The 24,464-nt window shown below is 33.8% G+C and overlaps 1 protein-coding gene across 1 annotated transcript in view; it reads left to right on the top strand.

The window, feature by feature from the left end:
• Window positions 1–24,464, top strand: part of LOC136041826 (nucleoporin NUP188-like) — a gene marked incomplete in the record, with an annotated part of 179,580 nt that overhangs the window by 93,236 nt on the left and 61,880 nt on the right. Inside the window, 3 exon segments of the mRNA XM_065726603.1 lie at window positions 2,623–2,784; window positions 19,113–19,217; window positions 22,323–22,477. Of these exon segments, the coding sequence (XP_065582675.1) occupies window positions 2,623–2,784; window positions 19,113–19,217; window positions 22,323–22,477 (422 nt within the window).

Consider the following 24,464-nt stretch of genomic DNA (forward strand, 5'->3'; position numbering starts at 1 on the left):
TTAGATCTTTTTTCCTTCCCCTCTACCTGATTTTGAAAAGTACCTAGTTTTTAATATTTTGATTTTTTTAATCTACAAAAAATACACCCCCTCCCCACCCAAAAAAAATTATGAACAAACTATGTTTTAACGATTAAATGGGTATAGGCTGTTCTCAAAGCCCATTGAATATACCTAATAACTGCCGTTGACTGAGTATAAATTGATCTAAATTCCATGCATTTTTTTATCCAAGGATCTTGATAATGAATCTGGTATTATAAAGTGGTTTATTTAGAAATTAAAAGTTAGTAGCTCCAATGACAGTGCTGCGCTGTCTAGAGAACTACAGAACTCTAAACATGCTTAAGCTATCAGACTTTAGTTTTTAGTTTAATTCCTCATTTTATTTGCTTTCAATCCGACAATTTATGGAAGCAGGCCGTTTTTTTTTTTTTTCTGGATATTTTTTATTGATTGTAAAATAATTAGGGTTGGGTTAATAAACAGGAAGTTTCCTTCAGGCTCACCATCTTCTTTTTGACATAGGGGGTATTGTGCTTTAGGCACTTTAAATGAAGTACTGTATCTTATTACCAGTCTACTGCATTTACCAAAAAGTGAGTATCCCTATAATACTGCTTCTTTTCATTAGAATGTTAACAGTCAGTTGGTATTTTCTAGAAGAAACACTTGGAAATAGCATTTTGTTCCTTCAATTTATCACTAAATATTTTTATTAATTTTTTCTATAATTCTAATCAATCTTCAACATTGAGACTAAGTATGTTCTGTACTTTATCAGTATCCGCTGATGAAGAAAAAAAAATCAAAGAATGATTTTCTTTTTTTTTAACTTAAAATCTAAAAAATTGTTTAATAAAAGTACAGCGGAAACTAAATTGTTCTCGTTATAATCCTCTTTTAAATCTAAGAATTTTTTATATCTTTATCTGTATTATCTGAACCAATATAAAGCGTATTAAGTTGGGAAAAAAGAATGAGCTATCAAGTGCTTTATTACTGCAGTTATAATAGTCATTGGTGTGTTGCAATTTCAACAGATAAATTTCAATCAAAATAAAAAAAAGTAAAAAAACAAAGCAAAAAACACGAGCTTTCAGGCAATTAAGGGGATTCAATGCCTTAAACAATTACTCTTTCTCATCCATTATAAACTTTCTTCAATTGTTCGGCCAAACTAATTAAGAAGTACTTGTAGAGCTTTGATAAGAGATCCTAATAAACGACAGAAACTGAAAATCGGCACCTACTTTCCTAGACATATAATTATTTATTTAATTATTTAATTGTAGCCGCTAATTTGTTGGCATCTAGTTTGTTCTCCGGAACAAGTATATCAAACATGCTGCCGGGACATTTGCCCAGTGGAAGCAAATGCTACCAGGAGCTTTTTTTACCAGAATATAAATGGGAGCATTTTTCGTTTTTTTTATATATGTATTCTAATGTCTTTCTGTATCCCTTTAGGGCGGGGGCCTTACCCCTTAGGCCCTTTCTGGCGGCATTTGTATGTTATGAACTGAAATCGAAGCGACGTTCTTGTGGCTTATTAAGTTTGAAGTAAATGCCTCACAAGGAAAATGCTCCGCTCTATGCTTGTTTTCTTTTTTGTACGAAATATGTTCACATTTTGTGACAGACTGTGTCACAAATTTGTGTCAAGATTGTGTCACAAATTTGATTGTGACAAAATCTCACAATTTGTCACAAATTGTGACAGCCATTTTTTGTTTTGTTTTTTTGCCACATCACTGGTGGTTTTTACTAATTTATGTAAAATACATATTTTAAAAGTACAATTCTTTGAACGGAGGAAAAAGCCTAAAGGTACTTGTATGATAAACTTCCTGCCGTTCAAGTTCATTGACGCATTATAGAACCGTTCTTTCCGCTAGTTTCTTTCAACTTACGTGAGACAGAGAAATGACAGAATAGATGGAGAATATTGAATTTGGGCTATATATTTGCACATTAGGAAATATTTAATTTGGGCTATATATTTGCACATTAGGGAGGTGGGGGGTAAATTATTTGGACAAGTGTGAAATTAAAAAACAATTCTTACTACATAATAAGTAGAATAATTGTAAATACCACTTTAGACATGCAGACCCGCTATATTTTGCCCCTTCCCCCTATTGTCCAAATATATAGCCCAAACCCGTTTTTAAAATATTATATTTCTATACTACTTTGGTATTTTTCATTAGGATTAAGCGTCAGAGAAATATACTAGAAGAACATTAGATAGGGCGTATATTATACAAGTACCAGCCTAAATTCTTTGGAAGTCACTTAAATTTTTTGAAATGCTTTCTAAAGATATGTGTTTTATATTTTTAGACTGTAATTAGTCAACCTTTTCTCTGGTTAGTGAAAAGGAAGAGGGGAATATCTACAAAAATAGGTGGATATTGCTCATTTTTCATGAAAAACTGTGAATATTTTATATCGGAATTTTCGTTTTTCAGTGGGGTTAGGGGCTGCTGTTTCTCTTACCTCTTGGTGACCTTACCCTTGTAAACCTCTGGGTTTTATCCAATGTTTCTGCCTGCTAAATAGCTCTATCTAAGTAGAGAAAAGATCTTCAAATAGTTAAGATACTTTCACATCCCTTAGGACTCCGGACTTTCACTTTTGGCATGTTTCGGTAGTGATGATGAAGCAATAGTTGATATTCTTTTGAGGCGAATTAGCTACGGCACAGATGATATTCGACTTAAAGAAGCTATTCTGAAGTTTATGACAGTCTGCGTTGATCACCAGCCTGGGCTTCTACAGGTAACCACTTTTTCTCCTTTTCTTTTAACTTTTTAATCTAATTTTTTATCAACCTTTATTTATCTTAACTTTTAAGGTCCAAGCTTTTGATTAGCCCTTAGTCTTGCATATTCACAAGCACAAACAGGGAATTGTCTTATTTGGCAAATATTCAAGTTTTGCTGAAAACCTTGATCTGATGACCTACTAATTAGATCGAACTTATAAATTATTAACTTTATGACGATCTTTGTTGATTGCCATCCTCGGCTTCTACATCAACATCTTTTAATTTTTTTTTTATTTTAAAGTTTTACCGTCAAAGCAATTGACAGGTTTTTAGCTTTGCACATTCACATATGGATATAAAGATTTGCCAAATTACCTAAGCTGCAAGGAGTTACCACCAGACCATGACTCAGCCGCTAGTCTAGAAACTTTTCTCATGCCTTCTGGGTGATTTTGTTTTGGCCAATTAGTTTAACGAAGTCATCTGTTTATTTCAGTGTCGCAACGGGTCCTGGGACGGTCAGAATATCAAAGGACACATCTACCCAGAGGTTAGCAAGATCATTGTGCCTTTATCGGGGCTCGGAATTAGTCCCTGGAGTTGCTTTTTCGGCTAAAGTCCCTTCCAAGTCCCCTTTTATACAGGAAGTCCCTTAAATGCCTCAGAAGTCCCTATTTGGGAGCAGGGTATGCTTGAAAACTGAAGCGTGTTATATTTATTTTAAGATCCTCTTTATATAATATGGAGAGAGGAATAGAAGAATTTGGCATTAGACTTTACAGTCCCTACCGGTGGTGCTGATCTCCGTTTCTTTGCCCTTCAGCCAGGAATTGCAATGGGGGGTTGGGGGCCAACCATGCTGTGCTTTCGCACATCTTTCCTTTTTACCTCCCCCATATTTCTCCAGGTATCCTTTTACAACTGGGTCAACTCTAGCAGAGTTCACAGAGTCACGCCACTGACCCCCGTCCCAAACAAAATAATTAGGTACACTAGGATTTGAACCCTTGTCCTCTCGGACAAAGGATCCTAAATCCAGTGCACTAATCCACTACATAGCTTCTATACTAGAAGCTGTTTATATGTGTAGATGCAATAATTTAGCTTCTACACTAATTTGGCTATACTATTCTCGAAAACCCTGGATTGATGATGAAGTTGTTGAAGCTATAAATGCTCGTAACGCTTGCTTCTTTAAAAGTTTAAATGACTCATCTGAAGAAAGTAAAAATGAATATATTCGTCAACGAAATTTAGTGAATAAGTTAAGACGTTTAAAAAAAAAATATTACATCGAAAAATTTATTGAACAAAAAGGTGATATGCGGGGTACTTGGCAGACCATTAACGGCGTGATTAAAGGCACAGGTAAACATTGTGGCCTCATAAATGCTATCACTGTCGAGGGTGTTACAGTCACTGATAAGCAGCAGATTGCTGACGAGTTTGGTAAATTCTTCTCTGGTATTGGAAGTAGAATCAGGGAAGACACTTCTCACGGAGACCCAGCGAAAAGTGACACGCTCTTTGAAGATAACCGAGGTGAATATTATAAATTTCAATTTGAAAAAGCATCAATTGAATAATTAACAAAAATTGTGAAGAATTTAAAGTCAAATGCTGCTGGTATTGACGGTTTGAATCTGAAAGCGTTCAGAGTAGTTTCAGTGTATCTACTACCATGTCTTCTCTACCTCGTTAACCTGTCACTTGAAGTCGGCTAATTCCCTGAAGCGCTTAAGAAAGCAAAGGTCCTACCACTGTTCAAATCAGGCAATAAGCAAGATATGACGAACTATCGACCTATAAGCTTCTTACCACTATTCTCAAAGATATACGAGAAAATAGTACATCGACAGCTGTATGAATATTTAGACAAGCTCGGAATATTAAGTGAGTCACAGTTCTGTTTCAGAACTAAACATTCAACTGTTCATGCGGCATACCATCTAATGGAGTGCGTTAATAGTACCCTAGAAAGGAATCTTATCCCTCTTACTGTGTTCATAGATTTTAAAAAAGCATTTGATACCGTTGATTTTAATCTTTTATTAAGTAGGCTAGCTTGTTTGAGAGTCCGTGAGAAGTGTTTGGATTGGTTTAGGTCTTACTTGCATGGTAGGTCCATCAAAGTTAAGGTAGATGATGTGGTAGGGAAACCCTTCAATGTGAATTGTGGAGTGCCCCAAGGTTCGATATTAGGACCTTTACTGTTTCTTATATACGTGGATACAATGTGTTTTTACATTCCTGGTGCCGTAGTTACATCATTCGCAGATGACACAGCGCTTACAGTGATTGGGGAATCTATCGAAGATCTTATAGAGATAACTAATGTAGCTTTGGAGAATTTATCTCAGTTCACAAAGCATAGTTTTCTTGCAGTGAATATTGAGATGACTAATTATATGATATTTAGTCGTATTGGTAAGGTTGTAAATAATTGTCATAGTACTCTTTTACAAGGTGTTTCCATTAGGCAGGTTTTTCAATGTAGATATCTAGGATTTTATTTTGATGTAAATTTTAGTTGGATTCATCATTGCAAAGTTTTATCTTCAAAACTGGCTCGCGGAGTTGGTATTTTAAGAAGATTTCATAATATTTTTCCTCTACATGTCCTGAAAGCAATTTATTATTCAATTGTCCATCCTTATTTAGTATATGGTTGTTCATTGTATGCAAGCAATTTTTCTAGTCATGTAAAAAGGGTCCAGATTATGCAGAATAAGGCAATTTGAAATTTGGGTGAGTATCTTGCGTGTGGTAGTACTAGAGGTTGTTTTAGAGATTTAGATATTTTGAATATTGATTTTATTAAATATCAGCAGATTTTAATTTTTGTATACCAGGTTTTAAATGAATTGTCTCCTCAATATTTTAGAAGTTTTTATCGATATAATTCAAATTATCACGATTATTCTACTAGGAGCTCTGATCAGCTGACTAGTTAAATCAGGCATACAACGTGATCTGGGTTTATGATTAAACATGTAGGTGTTGTTATTTGGAACTCAATTCCAGAGAGTGTTAGGTGTTCTGAAAACCTAATGTTATTTAAAGTAAGAATAAAAAATTATTTTTTGAATAAATTGTAAATTATATTGGTTTAAATTTTATCCCTTTTTTTCTTTTTTTTTTGATGAGAGATGGCTGTTTAGAGATTGTATAGTGTTTCGTCTGTTTTTTTTTGTGTATTTCTTTGATTTTGAATGAATAGTTATCATTTATTTGTTATAGTTTTGCTGCTGAACAGGGACATTTTAGGTCCCTAAATTGAGCAGCATATTATAGATTGTAAGTGCAATTTTAGTAATTTTTATTTGATGAAATAAACGCATACCTAGGAAAAAAAATACCTAGCAGTTTAAAAAAAGCAGCAAAACAATAGGAATTTTATCTGTTGGTAAAGTGTATATTAACTGTTGTAAACATTGGACCCTTAGAACAGCACAAAATTGGCCTATTTGGTGGGTGGGATAGATGGATGACATTGTAGTACTGTTCAAGGATACAGAGGAATAGGTGGAATGGATGACATTGTAGTACTGTTCAAGGATACAGAGGAATAGGTGGAATGGATTGGTCAAAGGATACAGAGGAATAGGGATAGATGGATACAGAGGAATAGGATACAGAGGAATAGGGATAGATGGATGACATTGTAGTACTGTTCAAGGATACAGAGGAATAGGTGGAATGGATGACATTGTAGTACTGTTCAAGGATACAGAGGAATAGGTGGAATGGATTGGTCAAAGGATACAGAGGAATAGGGATAGATGGATACAGAGGAATAGGGATAGATGGATGACATTGTAGTACTGTTCAAGGATACAGAGGAATAGGTGGAATGGATTGGTCAAAGGATACAGAGGAATAGGGATAGATGGATACAGAGGAATAGGATACAGAGGAATAGGGATAGATGGATGACATTGTAGTACTGTTCAAGGATACAGAGGAATAGGTGGAGATGGATGACATTGTAGTACTGTTCAAGGATACAGAGGAATAGGTGGAATGGATTGGTCATATTGTTGTAACTCCAAGGATAAATAATTTCCTGTAGCTTCATAAAATGAACCATACCAGTATGAATTTGTTCGAATTAACTTCTATTCCAATGGTACAAATAACATGTTATTTCCCTGAGGCTATTTGATAAACTAATAGCAGGTTGAGTGACAAGAGTACCATGAGTGAAATATTCAAATGGCAAAAATCTTATTGTTTTTCCTGCTGTGTTTGAACCTACTAGCTTTAAGGTCTCCGAAGTGTGTTTATGAAGGAGAATGGGCAACTGCAAATTTTGTTGCTCCTGGTTAACTAAAGAAGACAGGAGTGTCTGAGAGTTAAACAAATGATGCCAGATTGGTGATGATGATTTAACTTTTCACTGCAAAATATGCAGGAATAATCTTCGCTGGTGCAAAGGCTTTTACACCTTGAATCAGCATGCTTTCTGGATGAGCACCAAAAATAGGTTTTAATCCTTCTCATCCGTTATAGTTACGATTGTGTAGATATGCTAGGGGACAGTCCTAATGAAAAGAACCATCAGCTAGCCACAGAAGTAAAGTTCTTGAGATGTTTTGTGACAAAGATGCTGCATACAAAGCAGAAATCATATGGATACTCAAGTCCTTGCAAGCTTCTATGTTTGCAGCTTCATACGACGGAATCACTGATGTCTTTGAAGCCATTTTCCCTGGTAAGCTACCGCCTACGATGTTGATGATTGCGAAGAAAGCTATGTACATGATAACTGATGGACTTCGTCATCACTGTAAACAGAGTTTTATGAAGGATATTGGTGAAGCTTACTTTGTTCTCGAATACGGCAAATCTACAAACATTGAAATCAAAAAGAGTTATAGATTAGGGTCTGCTTTTGGTCCTCTTTAAACGATCAAGTTTTGTGTCGTCATCTAGTGATGACGTGATTCATCGCACATGCAACTGGTGAGAAAATTGTAAAAACCTTGATGTCATGCATTTGTAGGGAAAATTTACCACTTGAAAGATTAATAAAGTTAGGAAGCAATGGTACTAAAATCAATCAGTTTATTTAAAGGAAACAGAGAACAAATTACAAAAGTTCATACCTCCACATAGGCTCTTTGGCCTGTGAGAGTGGGAGATTAAATATAACATCAAATAATAACAGTAAAATCAAACAGAAGGGCAAGAAGAAAAAAAAGAAATAGTTCAGCAACAAAAACAACAGAAATTACCATGCCAATCAAAATAAATGATTTAGATAAATTGAAAAGGAAATATAGAGGGGAAAAAGAGAAGGGAGGAGAGAACTAGCTCTAGGCATAAGAGGTGGTTTGTTTGTCATTTTTTAAATTGTCTATAAAAATGGCATAGCTGGGTTTTTATTAAAACCCAGCCCAGCTATATAAAGCCCAGCTGGCTTTATTAAGATTAATAAAGATAGGAAGCAATGGTACCAAAATCAATCAGTTTATTTAAAGGAAACAGAGAACAAATTACAAAAGTTTATACCTCCACATAGGCTCTTTTGCTTGTGAGGGTGGGAGATTAAATATAACATCAAATAATAACAATAAAATCAAACAGAAGGACAAGAAGAAAAAAAAGAAGTAGTTCAACAACAACAGAAATTACCTTGCCAATCATAATAAATGAATTAGATAAATTGAAAAGGAAATATAGAGGGGAAAAAGAGAAGTGTGGAGAGAACTAACTCTAGGCATAAGAGGTGGTTTGTTTGTCTTTTTTTAAATTGTCTATAAAAAAATGTCTATAAAAAATGGCATAGCCGGGATTTTATTGGTAGGGAATTTCAAAAGGAGACACATTAAAAAACTAGATTGAAATATGACAATATGGTTTTTGTTTTATGAATGAAAATATCCATGTCATTTCTGAGAGAAAAGAAACACAAGATTCCTTACGTAGTTTAGAGTTTAAAGATATAACTGTTCAAAGGAGTTATGGAGGAGTTCATCAAAATACTTAAAAAAAGAGACAGGAGGAAAGAAAGATGTATGTGGAATGACTATCGAATAAAAAAAAAATGGCATAGCCGGGATTTTATTGGTAGGGAATTTCAAAAGGAGACAAATTAAAAAACTAGATTGAAATATGACCATATGGTTTTTGTTTTATGAATGAAAATATCCATGTCATTTCTGAGAGAAAAGAAACACAAGATTCCTTACGTAGTTTAGAATTTAAAGATATAACTGTTTAAAGGAGTTATGGAGGAGTTCATCAAAATACTTAAAAAAGAGACAGGAGGAAAGAAAGATGTATGTGGAATGACTATCGAATAAATTAATGATAAGCTGGCCTGTCACCTCAGACACTAAATTTAATTGCTCTGTTATATATTTTTAAAACAGGGAAGGTAAAAGAAGAGAACGTTGATAGCCATACTGCTGGACTGTAGTACATGCAAGGTTGAATGAGATAGTGAAAGAGGATCTTTATTATTGAACCGAGGAAACAATGACGAAGCTTCCGAAGAACTCATAGGTTCCTAGAGAGCTTTTCACTAGAGCACAGTGACGTTTGAAAGAAAGATTTTTGTTCAGTAAAATACCCAGGAATCGAACATGTCTATCATGGGGACGAGTTATATCGCCATGAGTGGTAGAAATAGTTTGGACCAAAAGACAAGAAGTACCTGATCTGGAAAAAAATAAGTAACTAGATATAGGTAGGTTTAGGGCAAGGTGATTTGTATCGAATGTAGCAAAAGCTCTTTCTAGGATAGAAACATTTTCACGATAAAGGAAGATTCCTTGATTTCTGATCACCCAAAGTACTATCATCTGCATATAAAAATAGCACTGGGTTTTGAGCTGCCGCACTAGGTGGAACGAAATTTTGATCACAAATACTATAGCAATTTAGTTTAATTTGTTGAGATACAGCAACGAAAGGATCATTGAAAATATTTGGAATAAGGCAGGTCCTAGGATAGACCCTTGATAGACCACTCGGAAATGGTTGTTGAAGCTCCCAAAAAACTTGGTAGAGCTAAGAAGATACAAATAGAAGCTAATAACAGCATGGAAGACCCAGAAAAGTTGTTGAAGCTGAGATTTCACAATTCAATAATTGCTCGCTTCCAAAAAAACGGGGAAGTTCAAGTTCATTTATTTATTAATCGCACATACATATATATATAAATGACATAGGCCTATGGAGAGACAAGCTCGAAAAACTAGGCCTAGACAAAGATAAAATAATAACACACTACAATACAAAGATAAACATGACGGCAAAGATACAATAACACAACAATAATATGAAAGTAACAGCTAGCCCAGGATCATTCAATACTTTTGAAGAAATTAAAAATGTCCATATTATTAAATATAAATTAATACTGGAAGATAGCTGAGAGGCCCATAATCACCCAGAGCAACGAATCATACAAAAACTTTGCCTTACTAAAAAGATACTTAATTAAAAATAATCCTGAACTAAATGAAATTTAAGTTTCCTTTTTATTAAATGGATAGAGGAAAAATTATCAATAAGAGTCTTGTGAGCATCCCAGCACCGAGCTATTGACACAAACGGAGCGAATTTAGATCTCTCAGTATTATACTTTTCAATGTAGATATCCTTTTTTTGTCGAGTGTTATAATTATGTAAATCTTGTGATTGGGAGAACAAACTTTGATGGAGGTAATATGGCGGTAATTTCTTAATGTCATAATTGATTTTGAAAAGAATTGCTCCAAAAGCAAATTGTTGAGAGACTGGAAGTATATCTAGATAAGTATATAAAGATGCAGTAGAAGACTTATTTGGAAGTTCAATAGGTGATGGAATAAACAGTTTAAGGATTCTTAGGGCTTTATTTTGTAAAATCTGTATTGGTTTAATATGGCTTTTAAATGTAGATAAATATACTAGAGAACAATAATTAATATTAGTCTGAATCAGAGCAAAATAAATACTTCGTAAAGCAGAGTAGGGCAAACAAAGCTTCAACCTTCGCATTAAACCAACATACCTTGAAATCTTTAATCGTAGATTTTGAATGTGTGTTTTAAAAGATAAGCTTTCGTCAATCACAAGTCCAAGGTACTTTATCATTTTCACACGAGATATTGATAATAGATACTTTGAAGAAGTAACTCGGGTAATACGAGGGCAGATATTTGACTTTCTGCCGTAAACTATGAAATTAGTTTTTGATACATTCAAAGCAATAAAATTTGAAGAACACCAATCAAGAACATTAGAAAATGCAGTATTCAGTTTTGCCTCCAGCTCCTCGTCATTCTTTTCAGAAATTGAAACTGCCGTGTCATCAGCAAAATGTGTGTTGAGACACGGGGATGTAAAAGCGCGGTGAAAATCATTTATATAAATTAAAAAAAGGAGAGGACCTAGGACAGAGCCCTGAGGTACCCCAACCTTCGAAGACTGAGGTACAGGTGAAGAGAGGAAATTGCCTCCATCTAATCGTTGCTTTCTCTTATCAAGATAAGATTTAACTAGATCCAACGCCGGTCCACGCACACCACAATTATCCAATTTACTAAAAAGAATACAATGGGATATTGTATCGAATGCTTTTTTAAAATCTAAATATATTGTTGCTGGAATTTCACCTCTATCTAAGCATTCATGAATATATTGGATGAGAGCAACGATAGCATGTTCAGTTTTGTGTCTAGACCGGAAACCAAACTGGGAATTTGTGAAGAAATTAAACGATTTAAGAAAGTCATAAAACCTCTTATAAATTGCCTTCTCAAGTATTTTAGAAAATGCTGACAGAATAGAAATAGGGCGGTAATTTGATGGATTTTCAGGAGAGTCACCTTTGTGAAGCGGAACTATCCGCGCTTCTTTAAAAGCAGATGGGAAAACTCCAGTTTTAAATGAAAGGTTAATTATATGCTGTAATGGTAATATTATTGCAGACAGTATTTCTTTAACAATTTTAGAACTAGACCCGTCAATTCCCGCTGAATTACCTGGATTTAGATCACATACTATTTTTGAAATTTCAGAATGAGAAATAGGCCCGAGAAAAATTGAATTACTTTGAGGAGATGGAAGGTATGAAGAAAAATGTTTATTACTACGTGAATCAAACTGGTTCATTACTGATGAAGCAATTTTCTCTCCTATTTTAGCAAAATAAGTATTCAAAATATAAGCCACTTTCTCCGATTTATTAGTAGTCGAACCATCTTCTAAACTAATAACTTCAGGAAAATTCGACTTACTTTCTTTTTTTATAAAATAATTAATTAAAGACCACGTCAGAAAGAATCAAAAGTCAAATGATACCGCTGACAAATATTGATGTATTGAATGAATTAGGTTATATTTGTTATTTTGAGGTGTTTTTTCTCGAGATAACTTGCTAAGTAAAATAAAGGAAAAAGAATATTGTGTAATCAGTTACGACTGCATGGGATCGGCTGGGACGCATTGGACTTGTTATTTCAATGATTCCAAGTACTCATTTGTTGAATTTGATGATTCTTTTGGAATCCAACCTGAAAATGAAATCGTCAACTACTTAAAGACCTCAAATAAAACTATTGCCTATTATTCTACTCAAGTCCAAAATTTCAACTATGCGAAGTGTGGTCATTTGGGTGTTGATTATATCAAAAAAAGATTTAAGGGAATAGATCCACAGAATTTTTTTAATTAAGTTTATTTTCAAATATAAGTGAAAGAAGGATTAGAAGGGAGATTATTTGTTTATCGTAGAAGTTTTAAATATTATGGAAATGCTAGTAATGCTTTCTTAGCATCTAAATTTATATTTAGTGCTTCAGTTTTATCTGCTTTCGCTCCATTACCTCTTTAAGTCTTGAGGTAGTTTTGATTGAAATACTTGAAAAATATATCAGAATAGCAGAGAGAAAGGCTGAGTATAAAACTGCTTATTCATTCTATTTAGAATTACGTGCTATGTATAAACACGTTGAACTGACTAATGAAAAAATAATTAAACGAGAAAATGAATTACAGAAAAAGTTATAATTTTTTCCTCGCGAAAAATATATGAAACAGGTAAAATTAAGTGGGTATAAATATTGCACAAGGTCTGAAAAGTGTAACATATAAATAAAATATGCGTCATATGTGCTCATTATAAAACTGGTTTCCTGAGTGCATGATCGGAAAGAAGTCTATTATTATGCTGAAATTGCACATTATGCAAGAATTAAATATTCATCCCTTCAAAAACAGCCAAAACATTATTTGAAATAGCAATTTCATTGAAGGGCCCCGCAGCTAACATTTTTAGCTCATTATCCTCTTTTAAAGCTTTTCTTATTACTGTATCTTTTTGAACGATGCTATAATAGCTTTTCCTGCAGAATGCTAGTCCAGGTTTCCTGCAGGTTTCCTGCAGCACTAAGTAATATAAACGTACTAGCTGTTGGGGTGGCGCTTCGCGCCACCCCAACACCTAGTTGGTGGGGGCGCTTCGCGCCCCCCCCAAGCCCCCCCGCGCGCGTAAGTCGTTACGCGCCATAATAGTTACGCGCCATTGTAGTTGTGTCCCTATGTCCCACCTGTGAATATAGATATATATATATATATGGTTTTAACTACGTAAAACTTGCGAATATACAACATTCTTTGCTGTCCCATTGTCTTTGCATATAAATAGATTGTCAGGTTATCCCCCTGTTTCCCCCGGTGTCCCCGTTGTAGTTGTGTCCCTGTGTCCCGGTCGTCATTTATATTCCCTGTGTCCCGGGTCCCGGTCATCATTTGTATCCCGGTGTCCCGGTCTGTATATACATTCGTTTTTTAGTTTTGTTTTTCTCCTTTATTTTTTTCCTTTTTTTTTCTTTTTTAGCTTATTTAGATTTTTAGATTTTTTAGTTTTTTTTATTAGTTTTTAGTTTTTATTTCTTTTTAGTTTTTTTGTCCCGGTCGTCATTTATATCCCCCTGTTTCCCCCGGTGTCCCCGTTGTAGTTGTGTCCCTGTGTCCCGGTCGTTATTTATATTCCCTGTGTCCCGGTCGTCATTTGTATCCCGGTGTACCGGTCTGTATATACATTCGTTTTTTAGTTTTGTTTTTCTCCTTTATTTTTTTCCTTTTTTTTTCTTTTTTAGTTTATTTAGATTTTTAGATTTTTTAGTTTTTTTATTAGTTTTTAGTTTTTTTTTCTTTTTAGTTTTTTTGTAGTTTTTACCTTCTTTTTAGTTTTGTTAATTTTTTTTTTTTACTTGTGTCCTGGTCGTCATTTATACTCCCTGTGTCCCGGTGCTTTGTTGATTGCTAATCGAACATTCCTTTTGTCCTGGTCGCTTTCTCTTTGAGTGTCGTCATTTATTTTTTTCTTTTTTAGTTCTTTTAGTTTTTACCTTTTTTAGTTTTTTTTTAGTTTTTAGTTTTTTTAGTTTTTTACCTTTTTTTAGTTTTTTTAGTTTTTTAGCTTTTTTATTTTTTTTATTAGTTTTTAGTTTTTTTGTAGTTTTTGCCTTTTTTTTTAGTTTTTTGTCCTGGTCGCTTTCTCTTTGAGTGTCGTCATTTATTAGTTTTTTCCTTTTTTTTTTAGTTTTTTATTGGTTTTTACCTTTATTTTAGCTTATTTTTCAGTTTTTTCCTTTTTTTTAGTTTTTTTTTATTTTTTATTTTTTTTAGTTTTTTACATTTTTTTAGTTTTTTTAGTTTTTTTAGTTTTTTAGCTTTTTTACTTTTTTTATTAGTTTTTAGTTTTTTTTTGTAGTTTTTGCCTTTTTTTAGTTTTTTCAGTTTTTTTTTTAGTTTTTTATTGGTTTTTACCTTTATAGTTTTTTTAGTTTTTTAGCTTTTTTATTTTTTTTATTAGTTTTTAGTTTTTTTTGTAGTTTTTGCCTTTTTTTAGTTTTTTCAGTTTTGACGTCACCTAATCCAGTTTTTTCAGGTGACGTCACCTGACACATCCATCCACACATCCACAGACAGACAACTTATTTTTATATATATAGATATATCTTTTAACGATTGATTTTCCTTCACCAAACTTACGAAATATATAATGAGAATAACACTTTTTGTTATTTTGAACATCAGCCTTGAAAAGATTCTGCAGGTATGCGTAAAATTCTCCTTTTTGCTTTCATTAGTAGGGTTAAATAATCTAAATGTTTGCTTAGTTTGTTTATTTTTATCATTAAACCAGCAGCTTTTTCCCATTCGCATTCTATTTTCTCTGCTTTCTCTATTTCTTCTATTTTCTGCTTTCTTCTATTCTTCTGCTTTCTTCTAGTTTCTCTGCTAATGCTTTTTTAACTTATATGTCCAGCTGGGATACTTCCATAGCTTTTTCCAAATTGTAAATTAGCTTTAATTTCATCTATAAACACTCTGTTACTGTCTTTTTTTTTATTTTCGTCCGGTGGGTTTTGGTGCTACGAACTTGACTATCAGTCGATTCAACTATTTTGCTCCATAGTATCAAAAAGGTATGTTGTTCTGACTTCCAACTTCAAGATCTCGCTCATGTATTTATTGAGTTTTTTATTTTTCATGATCTTGTTGCTCATCTGAGAGAAAAAAACCCATTAATTTCTCTAAAATAAAAATTCCTCCTACTTGGCCTCCAAAATCCTGCAGAAGATTTTTGGAGGACATCTTGAACCAGATGTCACGTATAACACATCTTAGAATAAAAATTTCTCCTTCTTTGCCTCCGAAGTCCTACAGAAGATTTTGAAGGATGTCTGGAATCAGACGTGACCTACAATACATAGTGGAATAAAAACTTCTCCTTTTTAGCCACCAAAATCTTGCAGAAGATTTTGGAAGGACGTGTGGATAAGTGATATCATAAATGATAGATAAGAACTTTCAAGAAATTCATAGAGATATCTAATACTTTAATAGAATAAGTCAGATCGTAGCTGATATAAATCTATATATCGATATCGTATATTGATATCGATATCGATATCGATATATATTATATATCGATATCGTATATAAATCTGATATCGTAGCTGATATAGAAGTGAGATAACTGTTGAAAAAAAAATTGATCTCTTGAAATTTTAGATTAGGGAATTATACTAGAAACGCTGTATATGGTTATTTTATTGCACTGTTTTCGCGGCAAAAAAAGTGTTTTTCTTTTTTAGAAAAAGAAATCTTCAAAAATAACATCAGTTTTCTGTTAATTTTCTTACCTTTCGAATCTGTTTAGATTCATACTCATACCGTAAAATCATTCCGAAACAAAATAAGTTTAATAAATTGCTGCAATATCCGCTCTTTCCATATCAAGTATCTATGTTTGACGCGGTGACAGACTCATAAAACGAGCTTCATTATGCAAATGACCTACACATCTCATACCGTAATGGTAATAAATTATTCCTGCTTCGGAATTTTTTTTTAAAATAATTTATTCACCTTATAAATGGAGAGATTTTTAATTGAAATGAAGACGGAAAATAAATATAAGTGAACTATTAGGAAAGAAGATTTAGACTTTTGACCGGAATTTACAATTACAGCAATGAAATATGTAAAAACCAAATATATAAATAAACTCGTTATTACTACTGATCTTCAAGGTGAAGCGGTTGATATATGTCCACCAAAACTATTTTTCTGTACAGCAGCTGATTTTGAAAAAAAAAACAAAATCGGATAAGGGTATAATTTTAAAGATTATTAGAAGAAAAAATAAAGATAATAAAAATGATTTAGATGTTGATGTAAACATACTGTATCGAAATATCCTTTAAATATTAGATTATACCAGTAGTATTTAAAATATAGTAGTATATAATATGAAATGCTGAATTTAACTAAAATTTGTATCAAACTCTTATTTCACAAGATCTTTTTTGATGTTAAAAGTTATGTTAAAATCTACATTATTTAGATGTTGGTAATAACCTACTGTATCGAACTATCCTTTAAATATTAGATTATACCAGTAGTATGTAAAATATAGTTGTGTATAGTATGAAATAGAAAAGGTATAGTATGACCTTTCTTGATGTTAAAAGTTGGGAGGGAAATTGTTAAAATGTTGTAGCTTTTTATTTAAAATGGTGCAAATTCGATTGAAAAGGGGTTAATTTAATTGATTTGATGAGTGCTCCTGAATCGATAATTACTGTACTACTATTGTCTAAAAACATATCATTGCCCTTGTGAGGAAATGTTTCACAGAGTCCAATAATCTGAGGAGAAGAATTATCTATGAGAGGCTTCAAATCATTTAGAGAAGAACATAGTCCTGGAATGTTTAAATGAAGAACCGAGAAATTAATACCAGAATTCACGTTTTCGACCATGACATATCTATAGACATAATTTGCGGTAGAATCTCTAGTCAAAATCCATGTTGTGCACTACGCCTCCATGAAGGGGCTCCAAGAATTTGGCGAGAAGTCATCCGACTTTGTTTTTATCTTCGGGGATTCTTTTTTCTTTAGCTGGCCTGCATGATGTGTAGATTTTTTTTTAACGCCAGAAAAAGAAAGGTGTCCCATACACAAGCTTCATTCAGCAGGTCCCAAAAAGGTTGCTGACGTCGGGTACTGTTGTTCGCCGATTGATTGATCAGTGGCCTGCACTTTTGGAGTAGTTTTTGCATTATAAGCCACCGAAGAAACGTTTGAACATCTAAAGTATCTCAAGATCGTAAGCTACCTAAAAAGGAAAGATGTGCTTTCAGAACTCGTGTATTCATTTTATAAGCTTTGTACAAAAATCAATGCAGATTTTCAGAAGAACAGACCGCTTGTGCCTGCTCTACCTGCCGAGCTGAAAAATCTAGTTCTCACAGTTTTTGCGACACTTCTGGAACCCTACATTATCATGTCTGCTGATTTCCACCATTTTGCTTGAAAACGTGGACAATTATTTGCAGGATGCTATAGGTAAGTACGTTGAGTTTGCGTTAGATGCTCATAAACTAGCCTTGGCAGAAAGACAAGGGTGTCACCGAAGGACGCATAGGCATTTCAAGGCAGCTACTGAACATTCGATGAAGAAGTGCCTCATCTCTTCTAATAGCCTTCTCGAAGCACTTAGGTGCCTGCATCCCACGGAAAAAAAAAATGAGCTAGAAGTCTGTCAGATATAGCTGTGCCTGCTCGAGTAGTGTTGACGATGTTAGAAGTGAGTCTATATTGCTCCAAGCCAAAAACTCAGTAGAATCACCACCATCACACGTTGACCTTTATTTACCCCCATGTCAGAAAGAATCCTGAATACGGAGCTGTTTGTGATTTTCGAATTGAACACGTGTTTTGGCAAACCCGAAAGGTTTCCTATTCTCAAAAAATTGTTGACTTTAGCTAGGTCGGTTGTGCCAAAATACCAATACTGTTTGGAGAACAAGGCAAAAGAATAAGCTTCTGAATGAAGAATTCAAGACCAAGAAAAAGAAAGGGAGCTGAACCTAGTTGACATCTCTAAAAAAAGAGCTTGATAGACTTGAGGGATCATTGCAAGAAAGGCGGGTGCTCTGAAAAACAAAAACGATCAATTGTTGACGCCTTCTTGAAAAAGGCCACTGATCGCATGCAGAGAGTGGTGGGTTCAAACGACTCTGTTGACATTCCTTTGGTCAATTCCCTACTAGAGGGTGCCATGAAAACGCGAGAAGACCAAAAAAAGAAGCAGATGCAAAAAAGTGGACGGAAAATCACATACAAAAGAGGAAGTTTGACCTGATGAGCAGTTTCACCAATCTGTCAAAGAAGTCGAAGAAGTGAATGATTCAGCTTGCAAGCTGGAGTCTTATGAATTGTCTTTGTTTGCTACTAGTCTCGAAGCTGCTTTTCTATTTTTGTTTTATGTAAACATAACTGAAAGTTTGAACAGAAAGAAAATAGTAAAATAAAGACAACTGCCCATCTCCAGGGAAAATGAGTTTCTTCAGAGGCTCATGAATATGATGATTCATAGGGTGATTTGGCCACAGGTGTCTGATTCATGAGCAAAGGAATGTTTTAACCATGAATGGCAATCAAAATTTCTTCTCACTATGGTCTCTATTGGTCCTTTTTCTCACCCCTAAAAATTCCTTTAAAGGTCGCCAAGTCCCTATTCTAATGAGCAGGAATCATTCCCCTGCCTGCTTTATGTATTTTTCTTTATGATTTTGTGTTTGAGGTTAACATTAATTTTTCCCTGGTTTTTAGGCGCCTGTTTGATAGACTATCTATCAACAAGTGAAAATGACATCATCTTTATACAACCCTGAAAAAAGCTTATTCCAGCTTTGCCTCTTGCCCAGACTATCTGTCTTGGCTTTATCTCAAATTAGCCATGGCTTGGTGGCAACTTCATTTTAATTTGCTGATGCTGATTAGGCTTCTATCTCTCCGTAATTGCCTTATTTTTATTACAGGTTCTCATTGACGCAAATGAAGGACAAAAGAAGAAAAGAATATCCACGCCCAGTGCCAAAAGCGCTGTTCTCAAAGCGCTTTCGAGCCATTTTAAGGAGTTCAAGGTATTGTCCAATCTAAGCTTTCAACATTTCGTTCCATTTCATATCTAATTAAAACATAATTACCATTTAATTAAAATATAGCACATTATGCATTAATTACATAACTAATTACATATTACTCTATTCAGAACATCACATAATTTTTAAAGCATCACTTTAAAGCTTTGCATATTTTTTTTTCAATTAGAAATGGATGAAATTAAAAAAAAAAATACCTTAAATTATTTATAACAAATTTTTTTAAAGAACTTTAATAAAGTATATGTCATGCGGGGTTCCTGTACTCTGGAACGAAGTAAAATATAAAAAAGTGAAGAAAAAAACAGAATTGAATGGCAGTGAGAAGACATGGGAACTTAAATTACGGAAACATTTTGAAATTCAGGAGGGGAAAGGGGTTAGGGCCTCCCAACTCTAAAAATTCCTTTAAAGGTCGCCAAATCCCTATTCTAATGAGCATATCCATTTGCGTCAATTAGAAATGGATGAAATTAAAAAAAAAAAAAAACCTTAAATTATTTATAACAAACTTTTTTAAAGAACTTTAATAAAGTATATATTAAAGTATCCTGTACTCTGGAATGAAGTAAAATATAAAAAAGTGAAAAAAACAGAATTGGATGGCAGTGAGAAGACATGTGAACTTAAATTACGCAAACATTTTGAAATTCAGGAGGGGAAAGGGGTTAGGTCCTCCCAACACCCCTTCATTACACGTGTATGCGACTTGCGGTCTTATATATTTTTCCACAAAAGGCATAATGAACTAAGTCTCTGGACCAAAAGTCTATCATTAAAATATTTGTAAAACCAATTTTTTATTCTTTGGTTCTGACCAAAGCGTCAAATTTCAATTCCAAGTAAATATTATCTAATATTTAATAAGTAATTATATAATATATATAATATATAATATAATATATAATAAGTAATTAAGCAAATATGGTTATTTTTGTCACACTGCTAACGTAGCGACTTTACTTAAAACTTTTTGCATGCTGACCTATCGCATTCGCAGCATAAGCACCGTTGTCATGGTTCACTGCTTTCGGCCGGTAGTGCAGTGCGTAGTTGGGGAATCCTCCAGATTCTCCAGTTACCCATTTGGAGGTGGATCGACTCTGGCTGAGCTTACTAACTCACTACATTGTAGACTGAAAATATGTATAGTATTAAAAAAATATTCTTATGATATCTAAAAGGTGCAACGTCCACAAGAAATATCTGTGGCTGTGGTGAAGAACCACACAGTAGAATGGTGGCTAACTGTTGCCATTTTTCATGCATCCATTGTCAAGGGAAATATATACAGTCTTAGAAAATATTCTTATGATATCTAAAAGGTGCAACGTCCACAAGAAATATCTGTGGCTGTGGTGAAGAACCACACAGGAGAATGTTGGCGAACTTTTGCTATTTTTCATGCATCCATTGTCAAGGGAAATATGTACAGTCTTAGGAAATATTCTTATGATATCTAAAAGGTTCAACGTCCACAAGAAATATCTGTGGCTGTGGTGAAGAACCACACAGGAGAATGTTGGCTAATTGTTGCCATTTTTCATGCATCCATTGTTAAGGGAAATATGTACAGTCTTAGAAAATATTCTTAAGATATCTAAAAGGTGCAACGTCCACAAGAAATATCTGTGGCTGTGGTGAAGAACCACACAGGAGAATGTTGGCTAACTGTTGCCATTTTTCATGCATCCATTGTCAAGGGAAATATGTACAGTCTTAGAAAATATTCTTATGATATCTAAAAGGTGCAACGTACAGAAGAAATATCCGTGGCTAGTGTGAAGAACCACACAGGAGAATGTTGGCTAACTGTTGCCATTTTTCATGCATCCATTGTCAAGGGAAATATGTACAGTCTTAGAAAATATTCTTATGATATCTAAAAGGTGCAACGTCCACAAGAAATATCTGTGGCTGTGGTGAAGAATCACACAGGAAAATGTTGGCTAACTGTTGCCATTTTTCATGCATCCATTGTCAAGGGAAATATGTACAGTCTTAGAAAATATTCTTATGATATCTAAAAGGCGCAACGTCCAGAAGAAATATCTGTGGCTGTTGTAAAGAACCACACAGGAAAATGTTGGCTAACTGTTGCCATTTTTCAAGCATCCATTGTCAAGGGAAATATGTACAGTCTTAGAAAATATTCTTATGATTTCTAAAAGGTGCAACGTCCAGAAGAAATATCTGTGGCTGTGGTGAAGAACCACACAGGAAAATGTTGGCTAACTGTTGCCGTTTTGCATACATCCCTTGTCAAGGAAAACTTTTCTGATATCACCTACTTGATTTGAAACTTTCCATGTGTCTAGTCACGAATCTATTTACAAATTAGACTACTGGTTCCTATGTTGGCATTGCTAAAGAAAAAGAACAAATTTTACACTCTGAATATTCAAAAAGAAAATGTTCAATGAAAAAGTACAAGTGGATTATTTTGTATAGCTCTAAATACTTCCGTAGATCAGCTTAAAATACCCTAAAATACACCCTTTAGATATGACAATAGCTAAAAGGGGTCCATGCCCTTTAACTCAAATAAAAATTTATAAATAAAAGTAGGTAAAATATAGCTAAAATATTTGCATAATGCTCTAATTTACATATACCCAAAATAGAGACTTCAAATAAAATAGTACCCGATAGTTAAAATAGTTTGCATACCTGAAATTTACACTCCATCTAAAATTGCGACATGTAGAAAAAATTAGCCCACAGCTAAAATAGTAAGCTTTAGCTGAACTTGTTGCCAAACTCTAGCCTATTGATAAAATAGTTTCCTGTTGCTGGAACTCTTTCGCTAAGATATTAACTTATAGCTAAAGCTTATAATATAATCCATAGCTTAAATTAGCCTTTATCTAAATTAGTAGGCAATAGCAGAAGCATGTTGTTTAGCTCAAGTATTAGCATAGACGGAGTCCATAGTTTCAAAATAACCTATAGCAAAAAGTAGTACGTAAAAATATCATTTAGCTAAAAAAAACTTACATTTTTCAAATAACCTTTATGTTCTGTGCTATACCCATGTTGAATTTGCTGTAATAATGGACCTCTTTGCAGCGATTCAATTTGTTTCAGGGTATGAAAAACGAAACAGCAGTTCGTATTTTTAAAGCATCGACGGACTTCTGCTGTGCTCTTTGGGCATCGGGCTGCATACCTGCAATATCCGCATTGAAATCGGCCGCTGGATTTTGGGATGATATATTAGAACCTCTCAATGCTGAGAAACCGTAAGTTTGTAACCGCATGTTCGTCTCTTTCTCTCTCAGTTACTCTCTTTTTCTATTTATCTCTCTTCTCATCTCTTTCTTTCTCCTTTTTCTTTTAATATTCCATTTTCTTTTCCCCCTTGGGTTTGTTTATGTTGAAAAACGAAAAACTGTATACACCCTCCTATTCCATTTCTTATTCTAATGACGTAGAAACGCCTTCTTTCCTTTTGGTCATTGCCAATATCTTCAGCAAGTGAACACAAAAACATGTCGTATTCTCTCTTGTTTCTAGCCTAATATCTGCTACTTTGTCCTTTTTTCTTGAATTCATGGTTTAGTTGTTTTTTTTAAATTCCCTTATTGAGACCCTTTTTGAAGCTTATACAGAGTAGAAAAAAAAACACTACTTTCTGTACTGAGACTTGATTTGTTAGTTAGTTTTAAAATTGGTTAAGATTTTGGTTATTCATTTTAAATCATCTGTTTGTGATTACAAAAAAAAAATCCTGATTTCACTCAGTTTCATAATTTTCTTTGGTTATTCATTCTAGACCATTTGTTCGAGATTACAGCAATGTCATGATTTCATGATTCAGTTTCAAGATTTTCTTTAGTTACCAGTTGTTCGAGATTGAAGGGTCACAAAACGGAGATCAGCACCGCTGGTTTGGACCTTAAGGGTCTGGTGCCGTCATATATACCTACCCACTTTTATTTGTTCGAAATTACAACAATATCATGATTCAGTTTCAAAATTTTCTTTGGTTATTCATTCTAGACCATTTGGTCGAAATTACAACAATATCATGATTTCATGATTCAGCTTCTTATTTTCCTCTGGTTATTCATTTTGTAACATTTGTTCGAGATTGAAGGATCACAAAACGGAGATCAGTAACACCGGTTTGGACCTTAAGGGTCTAGTGTGTCTTTGGTTATTCATTCCAGACTATTTTTTTTTAGTTTACAACAATATCATTTTTCATGGTTCAGTTTCATGATTTTCTTTGGTTATTCATTCTAGACCATTTGTTCGAGATTGAAGGGCCACGTAACGGAGATCAGCGCCTCCGGTTTGTACCTTATGGGTCTAGGGCTGTCATATTTCCTTGTTTACTTTTGTTTGTTCGAAATTACAACAACATCATGATTCAGTTTCAATATTTTCTTTGGTTATTCATTCTAGACCATTTGTTCGAGATTACAACAATATCATGATTTCATGATTCAGCTTCATGATTTTGTTTGTTTATTTATTCTATACCATTTGTTCAAGATTACAACAATACCATGATTTCATGATTAAGTTTCAAGATTTTCTTTAGTTATTCATTCTAGACCATTTGTTTGAAAATACAAAAATATCGTGATTCATTTCAAGATTTTCTTTGGTTATTCATTGTAGACCATCTTTTCAAGATTACAACAATATCACAATTTCATGATTCAGTTTCAAGATTTTCTTTGGTTATTCATTCTAAACCATTTGTTCGAGATTACAATAATATCATGATTTCATGATTCAGTTTCATGGTTTTCCTTGTTTATTCATTCTTGATCATTTAACCGTTTGTTCGAAATTACAACAGTATCAAGATTTGATTTCAAGATTTCACTTGATATGAAGTTACCCTTTTGTCTTCAGTCATATGATGGATGCTCTATCCTTTATGTTCCCAAAGAAATAATTTACGAGGTTTTGACTTAGGACATTGTTTAACCACTTAAAATTAGTATAGAGATTGACCAGGCTCCAAAAATAAAAATAGGTGTGATCCATCAAATCTTGATCTGTGGAGCTAAAACGGAAGCCTCATTATAAACGACTTTGCTATCATTCATCTGCTGATCTTGTGGGTTCTGAGCTGGGGTGTGTGACTGTGAAATGGGGTGTTTGACTGTTTGACAGTGAAACATATCAAGACCATGCACGGGTAACATTAACCTTAACATCACATAATATTTGTGTGCTTTGTTTTTTTATTATGGAAATGTTGGGCTCCTA

This window comes from Artemia franciscana, unplaced genomic scaffold, assembly GCF_032884065.1.
Source record: "Artemia franciscana unplaced genomic scaffold, ASM3288406v1 PGA_scaffold_39, whole genome shotgun sequence".
Classification (NCBI taxonomy): Eukaryota; Metazoa; Arthropoda; class Branchiopoda; order Anostraca; family Artemiidae; genus Artemia; species Artemia franciscana.